General features: G+C 44.8%; 1 protein-coding gene across 4 annotated transcripts; it reads left to right on the top strand.

Annotated features, from left to right (window-relative positions):
• The first annotated feature begins 2685 nt into the window (after positions 1 to 2685).
• LOC120647634 (signal recognition particle receptor subunit alpha-like) lies at positions 2686 to 11159 on the top strand. 4 transcript variants are annotated; one of them, XM_039924495.1, is made up of 13 exons: positions 2686 to 3265; positions 3335 to 3396; positions 4139 to 4261; positions 4353 to 4502; positions 5012 to 6311; positions 7081 to 8019; positions 8630 to 8714; positions 8806 to 8901; positions 9013 to 9273; positions 10072 to 10191; positions 10299 to 10424; positions 10539 to 10622; positions 10703 to 11159. In XM_039924495.1, exons 5-13 carry the CDS (start codon positions 6175 to 6177, stop codon positions 10826 to 10828), a joined length of 1974 nt encoding a protein of 657 aa, XP_039780429.1. In that variant the 5' UTR covers positions 2686 to 3265; positions 3335 to 3396; positions 4139 to 4261; positions 4353 to 4502; positions 5012 to 6174; the 3' UTR covers positions 10829 to 11159. The 4 variants fall into 4 exon arrangements, with proteins under 4 accessions (XP_039780429.1, XP_039780431.1, XP_039780433.1 ...); XM_039924497.1 differs by lacking the exons at positions 2686 to 3265; positions 3335 to 3396; positions 4139 to 4261; positions 4353 to 4502; positions 5012 to 6311 and adding an exon at positions 6656 to 6828; XM_039924499.1 differs by lacking the exons at positions 2686 to 3265; positions 3335 to 3396; positions 4139 to 4261; positions 4353 to 4502; positions 5012 to 6311 and adding an exon at positions 6689 to 6821 and having other exon boundaries at positions 7080 to 8019.
• Positions 11160 to 13615: the final 2456 nt, after the last annotated feature.

Below are 13615 nucleotides of genomic sequence, written 5' to 3' on the forward strand. Positions count from 1 at the left end.
GTCCTGATATACCACTCAGGTCCCTAAACTCTCATAATGCATCTTTGTGATAGATATGCAAACTCATCACATTCACCATTACAAGTTTGGAAAATAAAAAAAATATTTTAAGAGTTTAGGGACCGGATGACACTCCATGATAAGTTTAGAGATTTCAATATGCATATTGAGAGACCTAAATGACATACTAAGATAAGTTTGAGGATCTGAAAATGCATATTGAGATATCAGAGACCTAGAATGACACCTCACGATAAGATTAGGGACCGCCAATGCATTTTACTCTCTACTATACTCAGAATTGAGGTTTTGAACTGGAGGCGCTTTGTAACTGACATTTTCAGGCCGCTATTAATCTACCGCTAAGCTTTCTGGAATGCAGTGCCATTTGCAGCCCTTGATGTTGTTGACACTACACCTGTGGGCTGGAGTTAAGAAGGGAGTGCTAAATGCTCCCGGGGTCTCACATGTTAGGCAAGTCCAGTGGGAAGTATCGTTGCACAGTTATCAAGATTGGAAACTTGATAATCCTATCGGTGTAGTATCATGGCATGGTAATTGTCAAAGATGATACTCATCTCTCACTCTATGAAACTCTATATTCTCTCTTCTCATAAATAACGTGACATTCGGATAACATTTCTATTCGCTCTGTTCTGTTGGCAACTAGCAGCAGTGTTTTTCTCTCACACCAAATCAGCACCATCCACCAGTCATCCAGCAGTATTTTTCTTTTACAGCAAATCAACACTAGCCACCAGCCACAGCTAGTTGAACAGAGTGATTAAAATTGGCACTTGGCACTAAACGTTATCGCCGATTGGAAGTCTCGCTCTGGCCTAACCTACCATGTCCCTTTGCCTCCGACGGTCTGACCCGACCATCATCATGGGGTCATGCCCTCCTTGTGGCGTGTGGCTTTTGTTTAGATGATGTAAAGTTTTGGTGTAAAGTGTCACATCTGATATTCCGGCACACATTCAAAGTATTAAACATGAACTAATTACAGAATAAATTAAATAATTCGTCTGTAAACTACGATGTGACACAACATTCGATGCAGGTGCCGCAACCTTCTATGTGATATTTTTGAAAATTTAAATTTTGAATCTAAACCAGGCCTTTGTTCCTCCTGAGATAGGAAGGACAGACTCGCTAGTGCAACTGAATGATCTCAAACTTGGAAATGGGAGCCCTGGATTAAGCCAGTAGTAGTAGACATAACACCATAACCATTACGCAGATCTAACAAAATAGCTATTGACGGCTTCAAAATTGACTGATTTATTTTATAGAAAACCTCAAACATTAATGGCACATCGGTTGGGTTCGGTTTATTTTAAGTCGAACTTTTTGAAAATTTTGATTAATAGTGCAAGACCTGAGAGAAACGGAAAGAGCATGTACATATCTAGTGGAGAGAGGGAGTGGCTCTATTTGCGTTCAGCTTTTCTGAGAATCATTGTTTAAGAAGCTGGATTTGCTAAGAATCTGCTGTCTGGAGAATTATTGGCTGAATAGGCATGATGTTTGGTAACCCTAATTATTTGTACTAGATTGTGCGTTGTGCGTGTAAAATGACATGATAGCTCATACTCATTCAAGAATATGAGCAGAATGTGATATTGGCAATATGTTTAAAATTCGTAAAACGCAAAATTAGATAAAATAATAATTAGTAATACATACCAAGTCATGGAACTAGCCAAGACAATCATTAATACAAATCAAACAATACTACTAATACGGCCACGGGGAGAGGAGGGTTAACAATTTCGGCGAAATTTCGCTGAAATTTCGGAAAATTTTTCGTTTCCGCTAGTTACCGAGATCCGAAATTTCGGTATTTTTCGGTATATTTTGTTTTCAAATTCAAAATTCAACAAATTTCGACCGAAATTTACCGAAATTTCGGAACGGAATTCCGTTTCCGCTAAACACCGGGATTTGACCGGAAAACGAAATGGTTAACCCTGGGAGGGAGGGGTCGGTCGGTCTCAGGGTTTTTTTATCCGACCGTTTGGACCGAACCGCCGGCGCCCGGTTCCGGCTAACCGGTCCGGTTTGACCGGTTACCGGTAAAAACCGGTCAAACTCAAATTTGAATTCAAAACCCGCAGTTATACCGGTTTCGAACGGCTAACCGGCCGGTTAGACCGGTTTACCGGTCCGGTTTGACCGGTTACCGGTCGGTTTGACTGGTAACCGGTCGGTTTGACTGGTGACCCGCTAAATTCAATTTTTTTTTCTTTTTTTTTTAAATTCAAATATCCGCAAAGTATATTAAATGAATGTTTGTATAACATGTTTTAGGCTAAATGAACCCTCCAACCCTTTTTTTACTATTTTTACATTGTATTTGTATACTTTTGTATGCACGTTTTTTTGTTTAACTTCAAATGCTCGCAAAGTATACTAAATGAACGAATATTTGAAAAAATTTGACATCATTAGATTCGTCGCAACTTGAAGTATTTTTAAGATTTTTTTTGGGATTTTTCCATTTTTTAGAATTCAAATTTAAAATTTGAATTTGGGCCGGTTTAAAACCGGCCGGAACCGGAACCGGTCCGGGCCGGTTAGACCGGTAACCGCGGTAACCGGACCGGTTCCGGCCGGTTTGGTGAACCCTGACTCGGTCTACGCCGTCCTCCTGGTGTGTTTCCTCCTCCACTTACTTGCAGCGGCGGCGGCGGGCATCCGGAGGGCTCTGCTGCCGAGGGAGGCGGCCGGCGACGGCGGAGGAGGCTGCGGTTGGAGGGGAAGTCCGGGCCGGATCAGGGCCTCAGCCGGGAAGGGGAAAGGGGGCGGCGCTGCCCTCGCGTTCGGCGGGATTCTCGCGGTCTGCCGCCGCACCGCAACCGCCGAAGCTAAACAGGAAAAAGAAAAATGAAGAGGGAAAGAGAAGAAGAGGTAGGAAGCGCCGGCGCCGCCATGTCGCCGTCCTTTGGTCCTCCCTCTACCTCCTCCGCTGCTAGGGTGTTCCTTTTAAGTCGAGCAATGGAGGCGCCCTCCGCTTTCCACAGCCTGCGGGCCCCTTCGCCCTTTGTGCGGGCCATGCGCACCCGCCTCGACCCGCCGCCGCCGCTGCCGCTCGCTGCCGCTCCTACTCCCCCGCTGCCGCCGCCGCCGCCGCCGCAGATGCCGGAGAAGCGGCGGCGGGGGCGCCCGCGCAACTGCGACCGCGTCCTCCCGCCGCCGGGGTTCCTCCTAACTCCGCCCGCACGGGCACCGCCATCGCCGACTCTAGCTATAGCTACCCACGGTAAAGCTTCCTGCCAACTTTGTCTGCCTTATTTTTTCTGCCCTGTAATTTGCTGAATTTTGTGGACAGGGCACTTCCAATTCCAATCGGGTGGGCTCCAGCCGCACGTGCTCAAAATAGATGTGGGAGAGGTAATGCATTATGCAGTATGCTTGCGTCTTCTTAGCTAGTTTGGTCTCTTGTGTGCAGTGCAGTCAGCCTTTTATCTAGATGTCGAGTGAATTGATACGCTTCCTGAGCTTCTAGGGACTTTACCTGCACTGTTAAAAGCATAGGAATTTTGAGCATATCCTTTTACACTTCCTTATGCTCGTAATATCTGCAGCAATCCCATGAAAGCCTATTGCAGACTGCAGATGTGATACTATTGTATATAGCACTGCTCAAGTGGAAATTGCTGTCAAAATAGTAAAGCACTCTCTTGTTTGCCACAATTATATTGCCTTGTTGGAAAAAGGACCCGGTTGCTTTTCTGTTTTTCTTTTTCTTTTTCAAGAATTCCTGTTTTTACTTGTGCTTATACAAATGGCAACAACTTTATCTTCTGAAGAAATTTACACAACTTGAGTGGTATATAGTGTCACCTTTACCTAAGAAGGTATCAAGTCGTCAGATCGTGAGTTTGGGTCATATGACCATATGGTACGTGGGAGCATGGGATCCTGACATGAGATGGATCAGGGACATCATAACTTGGATGCATGTGTGTTCTTCTCTTACTGATCCTGTTGCCTTTTGTATGTCTGATGCACACAACCTTAAACCATTTTGCATGAATCTATATATGGGATTGATCACTGAGCAGTTGCTCTATTTTTTTGGTCCGTTAAAATTGATTTTATGGAGTTTGATTACCTGAAAATGGTCGTACAGGATATTGTATCAAAGATTGTGGGGTTCTCGAAAATAATTGGGAAGGCTGTCTGTGTTCTCTCAGTGCTTGGGGTCGTTCAGGAAGCAAATCTACTGCACTCTGCTGTCACCTTAAATCACAAGGTTTGAACCTTTTAGTCCCTTAAAACAGGTTACATGCCCAAAGTTTAACCTTTTTTATATCACGTTATTAATTTATTCATATTCTCTGCAGGGTCCTTTAGAAATCATTCACGTGTTCGGATCCATTTTGACATCTGATACCCCTGGATTTGGGTGCTTATCTGTGGCCCTTGCTTGTGTTGATTGTTCTGTGATCGGTGGCGTTGTAGCTGGACCTCTTGTGGCTGCAATACCTGGACAGGTGCATTAAGATGTTAAGGCTTTTTAAGTTATTCAGTACTTTGATAGAGTAATCAATTGAAATTATTGCAAACATCTATTTTAGTGTGCAATATTCTTTTGTGTGTTTATCATGGGAAGAATAATGTGAATCTCTGTGGTTGTGTATTTCTAGTTTCATAGTTCCGTTTTTCTGTATATGTTGTATGTTTCATGCATCCATAAAACATATAGGTGATAAACAATACATCACATATAACTTAATATTTGGAAATGAAAAATCTAAGAATGCAGAATTGGAGAAGGAACCTCTTCTTTGACTGTGCTCTGGTTATCCCTAGAGCTTTTGCAGTCTTAGTATCTGTCTAGAGTACCTTTGAACCCCTCTTTTGTATATTCTGTCTAGAGTACCTTTGAACCCCTCTTTTGTATATTCTTTCTTTCGAAGGGGACGATCCTATCATCTCCCCCCCCTCTCCCTCTCTCAAACAAACAATAATAATAAAATCTAACTTAATGTACACCCTGCAGGCAATTGTTGGCAGCTTTCACAATGATGCTCTCGGCGCAAACAAGGCACCTAAAATGTGTTACTCCAATTCTCAGGTTGCCACTGGCTACTGGGTCACACATTACCCCAAGCCTCAGGTTTGCACTGGCTTCGCGGTCACGCATTTCCCCAATTCTCATGTTGCAACTGGCACTGGCTGCAAGCCTTGCCCCAGTTCTCAGGTTGCCGTTGGTACTGGTAGCTTGCATTGCCTCAATTCTGAGGTTGCCATTGGCAGTTCGAGCAAGCATGGCCACAATTCTCAGGTTCCCATTGGTGATGGGAATGGGAGCACTAATCACTCCAATTCTCAAGTTACTGTTGGCGATGGAAGCACACATCACCCCAGTTCTCATACTACTGTTGGCAATGGGAGCACGCAATACCCCAGTTCCCAGGTTCCCATTTGCAATGGGGGCACACATGAATCAAGTTCTTATGTCACTGTTGGTGACGGAAGCACAAGTAACACCAGTTCTCAGGCTACTGTTGGCGATGGGAGCAGGAGGCATCAACCCGATTCTCATGATACTGTTGCCAATTCTCAGGTTACTGTTGGCGATGGGGGCACACATCAGCCCAATTCTCATGTCCGTGTTGGCGAGGGAAGCACAGATAATGCCAGTTCTCAGGTTACTGTTGGTGATGGAAGCACACATTACCTCAAGTCTCTAGCTGCCGATGGCGATGGAAGCACAAATAACACCGATTCTGGGGCTGTAGTAGGATACGGGAGCACAGGTAAGGGCAATTCTCAGGGGGGCCTTGTTGATGGTAGCACAAATTGCTCTAGTTTTAAGGTTTCTGTTGGCGATGGAAGGTCCCAGTACCCCAATTCTCAGGTTACTGTTGGCGACGAGAGCACTCCATCTACTGAAGGCTCCAATCTGGAGGATGCATCCTGCACTGCAGTGGCACAGCGTGAATTGGCAGGTGGTGGCTTATTTTAGCGTCGGTTCCATCTAGGTGATCTAACTCAATGGGCAGGCAATATGTTTTCCTCTGGGCCAGGATTTGTAGGAAGTTATTAGTCCAGGATTGAGGTAGGAACATTCTACTCCCCAATTGAGAATGTTGGTGCGGTTGGTTATCATAACTTTTAATTCCTTGCTTTTGCTTCCCAAATGAGATTAGACTTTTGAGCATGGCCAGAGGGTGGGTATGTTGGGCTGAATTGAGCTTTGTGTATGTACGATCTGGATTCTGGAAGGGTCGATTATGGGACGAGGTTTTGAGAGGCACATCGATCTCTGGAGCAGCAAGGGTCGATTGCAACAGAAGGTTGATGTTACTAGCTCTTTTTTTTTTTTTGAAACTATGTTACTAGCTCAATGATCCTAGCTCTGTAGTAGTATTTGAAAAAAAAATGCATAATGCTAGTATGCTTTCGATTTATTTCAGGCTATTCGTTTATTATGAAAAGCCTCTCTTTTTTTTTGATTTTGAAAAGTAGTCTATTCTTTCTCATGAAATACTGTTGAATCAGCGGAAATCTATGAGCCGAACAAAAGCGGGGACAGCTACTGTAGTACTGTAGAGAGCTGCATGTCGTGTGTGATGGAAACGAGTCGGTCAACCGTGGCCGGCAGGACCAAGCCGCAGCGGCCCAGGCCCAGGCCCAGGCCCAGCCCACGTTGCCCGATCTCCCTCGTCCTCCTCGGCTTCGGCTCGCTCCTCTTGATTTCATCCTCGCCCACCCAACCCCATCCCCCTTGTCCACTCCGTTTCTCTTCCCCACGAATCTCCCCCGCCGGTTCCCGACCCGCCGCCGTCGCTCCTCCTCCTCCTCCTCCTGGTGGTAAGTAAAGTGATCAGCTGTTTCCTCTTTCTTAGGTTTTCCTTTCCTCCTGCGTCAGATTCGAATCTCCGACGCACCGTCGCCGCCCCATGATCCATGTCCGATCTACCACCAAATCCTCTTCCTGCCGCTGCCCCTACGCATAGGCTAATTAATAATTAATAACTCGTGCTCCTCGACCTCGATCTGGATCCTGATTTCCTGTAAGAACCATTCTTACCCTAAACATCTAATCCAATCCAATCCAATCAGGTTCGCCGCCATGTTGGAGGAGCTGCTCATCTTCACGCGGGGCGGCCTCATCCTCTGGTCCTCGTGCCGGGCGCTCGGCGCCGCCGCCCTCAAGGGCTCGCCCATCGACGCCCTCATCCGATCCTGCCTCCTCGAGGAGCGCTCCGCCGACGCCAGCTTCTCCCAGGACAACTACGCCCTCAAGTGGACCTTCCACAACGACCTCGGCCTCGTCTTTGTCGCCGTCTACCAGAAGATTCTGCATCTTCTCTACGTCGATGATCTCCTCGCCGCCGTCCGCAAGGACTTCTCCCAGATTTATGATCCCAAGCGCACCAACTACGACGACTTCACCGACATATTCCGCCAGCTCCATCTCGAGGCCCAGGCGCGTGCCGAGGACATGAAGTCCAAGCAGGCCATTTCGTCCCGTACGCTGCCAGCCGTCTCCCACAAGACTGCTCCCAAGGCTCGCGGCGCTGCTGCCCGTGCTACCAGCAAGGGCAAGGATGACTCTGATGGGGACTCGGAGCACCACGCTTTGGCAAATGGTACCTTCACGGGCCACCAGAGTGCTGCACCCAACGACAGCTCTCTTGTTAAGGGCAAGGAGAACGGGGTCCCCAAAGACAACGGGGCCTTCAATGTAACTAAACTACAGAGGTTGCGAAAGAATGATAGGAAGAACACCGGTGCGGACAACGCAACCAAGAAGCTGACCAAACCTGACACAAAGAAGAAAGGGAAGCAAGACAGGGTGTGGGATGACAAACCTTCCAACAAGAAGTTGGATTTCACAGACCCGGCTGATGAGAGAGGGGACGAGGTGACAGAACATGTCGCACTCAACCAGGGAGAGAGCATGATGGATAAGGATGACAACCTCAGCAGCGACAGCGAGGAGGAAGAGGTCGAAGATGGACCAAAGAAGAAAGGCTGGTTCTCCTCAATGTTTCAGAGGTAATCCATGCGCTCCCCATTTTCCCTATATTATTAGGCCAAATAGTCTATACTCAATTAACTTGGCTCGACAATTTCTTCTTGTTTGTTTCCTTCATAATCACGCACTTAAAATTATCTGAGCTGCATGCTGCTTTTGCCTTCAAAAGAGAGAGAAGAAGAGCATACTTACTGCTTGGCTCTCTGATGAAGATGCTTTTTGAATTTCTTTTCTTTGAATGTCCATTGTTAGTGACATGTATTTATGTAACTCTTTTTGCGGACGAAAAAGATTGAAATATTTTTCCTACAGATAGATGACAACATGCCCGCATTAGGCCAAACCATTGATATGTGAAAACCTCATACGTAACCATGACCACTATCCTAGTATAGTGCTCTGTCCTATGCAATAAAGTCTATACTTATTTATGATGCAATGCTAGATTTTGCGGTGGCCACTTGGTTTTTCCCCCTCTTCTTCTTATCATTTTTTTAACCTTCTAGCACCAAACAAACAGGTCGATTGCTGGCTTTTGTCTTCTTGAACATATTGCATTAAGCATGTAACTTTTATATGATCTCCAAATCTTTGCATGCAATGAAATATATTGTGCTTTGTTGTGTTCAGTATTGCTGGTAACAATGTATTGGAGAAGTCTGATCTACAACCTGCGCTCAAGGCTCTCAAAGATAGACTGATGACAAAGAACGTGGTATGTGCTTATTCTGTAGTTGTTTATTTTGTATACTTATCAATAGATAGCCTTTTCTGTTTGGATAACGAAGGTGGTCTTACTTATGCAGGCAGAGGAAATTGCGGAGAAGCTTTGTGAATCTGTTGCAGCTAGCCTTGAGGGCAAGAAGCTAGGATCATTCACAAGAATATCATCTACAGTCCAGGTTTTTAACACATTTCATCTCACCAAAACATCCTTTCTTTTGTGCAACCTATGCGTTCTACTCTATAGGGTGGTGGTGGTAATATGGTTCATTTGATGGTTGCTCCTGCAGACAGCTATGGAGGAGGCTCTTCTTCGCATTTTGACCCCAAGGCGGTCTATTGACATACTGAGGGATGTACACGCAGCCAAGGAGCGTGGGAGGCCGTATGTCATTGTTTTTGTTGGGGTGAATGGAGTTGGCAAATCGACCAATCTTGCGAAGGTTGCTTATTGGCTTCTTCAGCATAACCTCACTGTAACGCTTGCAGCATGTGACACCTTCAGATCTGGTGCTGTTGAGCAGCTGCGGACTCATGCACGCAGGCTTCAGGTAGTGATCTAAGTTCTACATCCAGCGATTGCACTGCCCTGTTTCAGTTCTTGTCGGTTTATGAACTCAGATTTTGTTTTACAGTTCATTCCAGATAGCTTTGTGAAAGAGTAGTTTAAAATTGTAAATATGTTCATCTGGAGTTTATTTCGTTTCTGAATGAGTACTTGTTTTATGATGAAGCTAAGGAAATAAAAATCCCTTCCATACCAAACTTGGTCATGTCCTAGAAAATCCTGCCAATTTTTGGCCCAATGAAATGTCACCATCTTCAATTTTCTCCATCAGTTGCAGATGGGATGCAATTGTCTTACCATTTTATTTTTTTAAAAAGAAACCGGTGGGGCTACTGATTATATTTATAAAGAAAAAATGAAATAAAACAAGAAAAAGAAATTACAGACCATGTATCCATTTTGTTATCCAAGGGGATTATTTAGATTTAGCTGTCAGTAACCAAGGAGAAATCATGAATGAACTTTGCTTTGCGGGCAGATACCGTCGGGTCCATATCATTTAAAATCCAATCATTTATGTGCTCCGAGCCTTGTCATGATCATCATAGTAGTTTGCCGATGTTTTTCTGTAGCCTTTCTTTTGTTTTGCCGTGCTTCATATTTGTTCATAATCAAATTTTTGTTCAGCGGATCTTTTGGCAATAACCACACACATTCCTGTGCAACTGCTCTTCTTGGCAAAAACCTGTCCATGCCCCTCTTTCTTAGTGGCCATCTAACTAGTTTCTATTATATAGCGTTATTTGTACATGGAGATTGATGGTGTGATGGTATTGTGCAGATACCTATTTTTGAGAAGGGTTATGAAAAAGATCCAGCAGTTGTAGCGAGGGAAGCTATTCAGGAAGCAAGCCGAAACAAATCAGACGTTGTTCTTGTTGACACTGCTGGACGTATGCAGGTAGGCTAAGTGGTTTTGTTTAAGTACCTTTCTTTGCTTGTACTGGAAGATGTAGCCTTTGCTTTCAAGTTGCCCTGACAGTCTCTTTATAACTAAATCTCTGTAAGGATAATGAGCCACTCATGAGAGCGCTCTCCAAGCTCATCAATCTTAACAGTCCAGATTTAGTTTTATTTGTTGGAGAAGCATTGGTTGGGAATGACGCTGTCGATCAGCTCACTAAGTTCAACCAGGTATGCTCATATTTCGAAGATAGTTGGATAGTGTTGAATCATGCCCCATCTATTCATAGCCTGGAATTTGGCTTTCATCGCTAACTGTACTGAACAATTTTATTTGTTGAACAGAAATTAGCAGACCTGTCTGCTGTTCCTACTGCTAGATTAATTGATGGTATCCTGCTCACCAAGTTTGACACCATTGACGACAAGGTCTGAACTTGTACGCTTGCCCCTCACTATGGGCATATTCGGTTTGTGTGTGTTCTGATACAAGCATCCGAAACATGCAGGTTGGAGCAGCGCTTTCCATGGTGTATATATCTGGAGCTCCGGTCATGTTCGTCGGTTGTGGCCAGTCCTACACGGACCTGAAGAAGCTGAATGTGAAATCCATCGTTAAGACCCTCCTGAAGTGAAGGGAATGCATTGTGTTGAGCTGTACTGCACAAATCTGTTCCATCTTTATGTCCCCAGTGACCTTGTCATGTTCATGTTGGACGTCGTGGATCTGTGAGACTGCTGTAGTAGAAAACCAAACCTAATGTATGGGTAACTCGTGTCATGTGTACTTGTGTTTACTTGGTCGTCTTGCTCCAATAATGTGGATCTGTGAGACTGCTGTAGTCGAAAACCAAACCTAATGTTGTCATGTTTACTTGTATTTACTTGGCCGTCTTGTTCCAATAATACAACTTACTGTATGAGTTCGAATGGGTACAAGTGAATAAGATGGAGGTTGCTCGGTAACTGGGCATCGGTATTTCGTTATAAGCAGCAGAGGTGGGCTTTGCTCACGCAGGCTGCTGGCTGAAGCCTTGAAGGCTCCAATCCTTGTGTGTCATTCCCTAGCTTTTAGGGGAAAGAAAAACATTTATCATATGCAGTCTGTCAGTCTGTGTCTGGACCATGGTCATTCCTACTTCTTTTTGCAAAGCTGGATGGCTCTACAATACCACAAGTCAAAACATGTGGATGCTGTTGTAGGTAGGCATCTTTCGTATTCAGCTGCTGTTGTATAGCTATAATATAATTGAAGAAAAATTATACAAGCTAAGGATGCATGGGAGGCAGATGGACAGGGAACAAATTAAGTAGGGGTAGTCCATGCTTGTCTTTAATTTGCAAGTGATGCCTAGGGCTAGGGGCTAAATTTCTGCGTAATTTATGTTCAGCGCTTCCTTTTGCGGTTACATACGCAGGTAGGATATGGATTTGTGCATAGTGAACACATCAGAATTGTTAATATTTTTTTTTGAAGATAGATCACCGGCTTTTATAGAAAGCAATAAAAGTTTGTAACAAACGAGTTTGTTGGGGTTGCCAACTTGCCAACAGGGTAAAAACAGACGAACTGAAAAGCCACATGCGGCTCAAAAGAAAACAGGGCGCAGCCTGTGTGCGCTAAGAAACCCAAACATCATCATCAGGTTGATTTCTGGATTCCTCAAAGTTCTTCAGCCAGCTGGTCAACTGTTTCCGAAGCCCCTCAGTTTTTCCTCCATCAGGTCGACGTAAGAGGATCTCCCATTTCTGCAGTAGAGAGTGAATTTTGTATATAATTGAGGCGGGAGATCTAGGAAAAATATTTTGAATTCTAGTCTTATTCCTAGTTAGCCATAACGCCCATGCAACAATAGTAAAGTTAAAGAGCTTCAGATTATACTCCTTGCACCCTAAAGGGATCCAGTGTTCAAAAAGATCATCAAAGCTCATGGGATTCCTGTCCCACCCCAAGATTTCTTTGAAGCAGGCCCAAACGAAGCGAGCAACCACGCATTGGAAGATGATGTGGTCTACCGTCTCGGGGCCCCCACAAATGTGACAATTGGCGTCCCCCCTCCATTTCTTTTGTTTCAGCGCCACTCCAATTTGTAAGCGCCTCTGGATAGCAAGCCCACAGGAAAATTTTGAGCTTCATAGGTAGTCGGCATGCCCACAGTCTTTTCATCCTCTTGTTTGTGATTCCCCTGTGAGAAAGGAGTCTATAAGCTGATCTAGTAGAGTATCTTCCTGATTTTTCCAGCACCCAGGTAGGTTTGTCGGCTTCAGTTTGCAAATGCACTAGTTCCAACTTGTCCATCAGGTTCTCCCACTCAAGCAGAGACCTACTGCCAAGGGATCTGCAAAAAGGAATGTCCCAAGCCTCCCCATCCCAGAACTCGCTGACCTGCACATCCTTTCGGTTGCAGATAGTGTAAAGTGAAGGGAATTCCAGCCGAAGGGGGATGTTGGAAATCCAGAGATCATCCCAAAAAATGGTGTCTCTACCATTTTGTACCTTGAAAGTAACCCCATATCTGATCATGTGTTTCACAGATTGAACCCCTCTCCAGAACTGGGAGACATTTCTCTTATTGCAATTCATCAATGATCTGTTGCCAAGGTATTTCGCCCTAAGGAGTTGACAGCACAAATCCCCTTCTCTTTGATCAAGAATTCTCCAAACCCATTTTAATAGGAGAGCATCGTTGAGGTTCTTGGTGTTTGAGATCCCCGGCCCTCCAAAATCTTTAGGGAGGCAAAGTTGATCGCAGCGCATCATGTGGTATTTGAAGTTATCACCCCCCCCCCCCTCTCCAAAAGAACTGAGCTCTAATCGTATCCATTTTTTGATGAAGCTCTGAACCTAGCCTGTACATCCCCATTGTATAGATAGGTATGCTGGTCAAAGATGAGTCAGTGAGGACAAATCTCCCTCCATAAGATAGGTTCTTCCCTTTCCAAGGGGCAAGTTTCCTTCTCATTTTTTCAAGGACTCCCGAGAAGGACTGGGCATTCAGGTGTTTGTCACTAACGGGAAGACCAAGGTATTTGATTGGAAATCCTCCTAGCTTGCAGTTAAGCATGTTTGCTACTCTTTGCTGTTCTGACTCAGGCACCCCCATCACCATGACCTCACTTTTGTGATAGTTGATTTTGAGACCAGTTAGCCATTCAAAGCAGTACAACAAGAACTTCATGTTGGTAATAGTTTTGTCATTGTACTCCATCAGGATTACTGTGTCATCAGCATATTGGAGATGGGTCACTCCCCCTTCCAAGAGATCAGTAGCTACCCCCTTGATGTGTCCCTTAATTTTGGCCATTTGCAAGATATAGTCAAGGGCATCAGTGGCTAGGTTAAAGAGAAGTGGTGAAAGAGGATCCCCTTGTCTTAAACCTCTGTGAGTAGTAAAGTAAGTTCCATACTCCCCATTAATGTT

The sequence above is a fragment of the Panicum virgatum genome, chromosome 9K, assembly GCF_016808335.1.
Source record: "Panicum virgatum strain AP13 chromosome 9K, P.virgatum_v5, whole genome shotgun sequence".
Lineage (NCBI taxonomy): Eukaryota > Viridiplantae > Streptophyta > Magnoliopsida > Poales > Poaceae > Panicum > Panicum virgatum.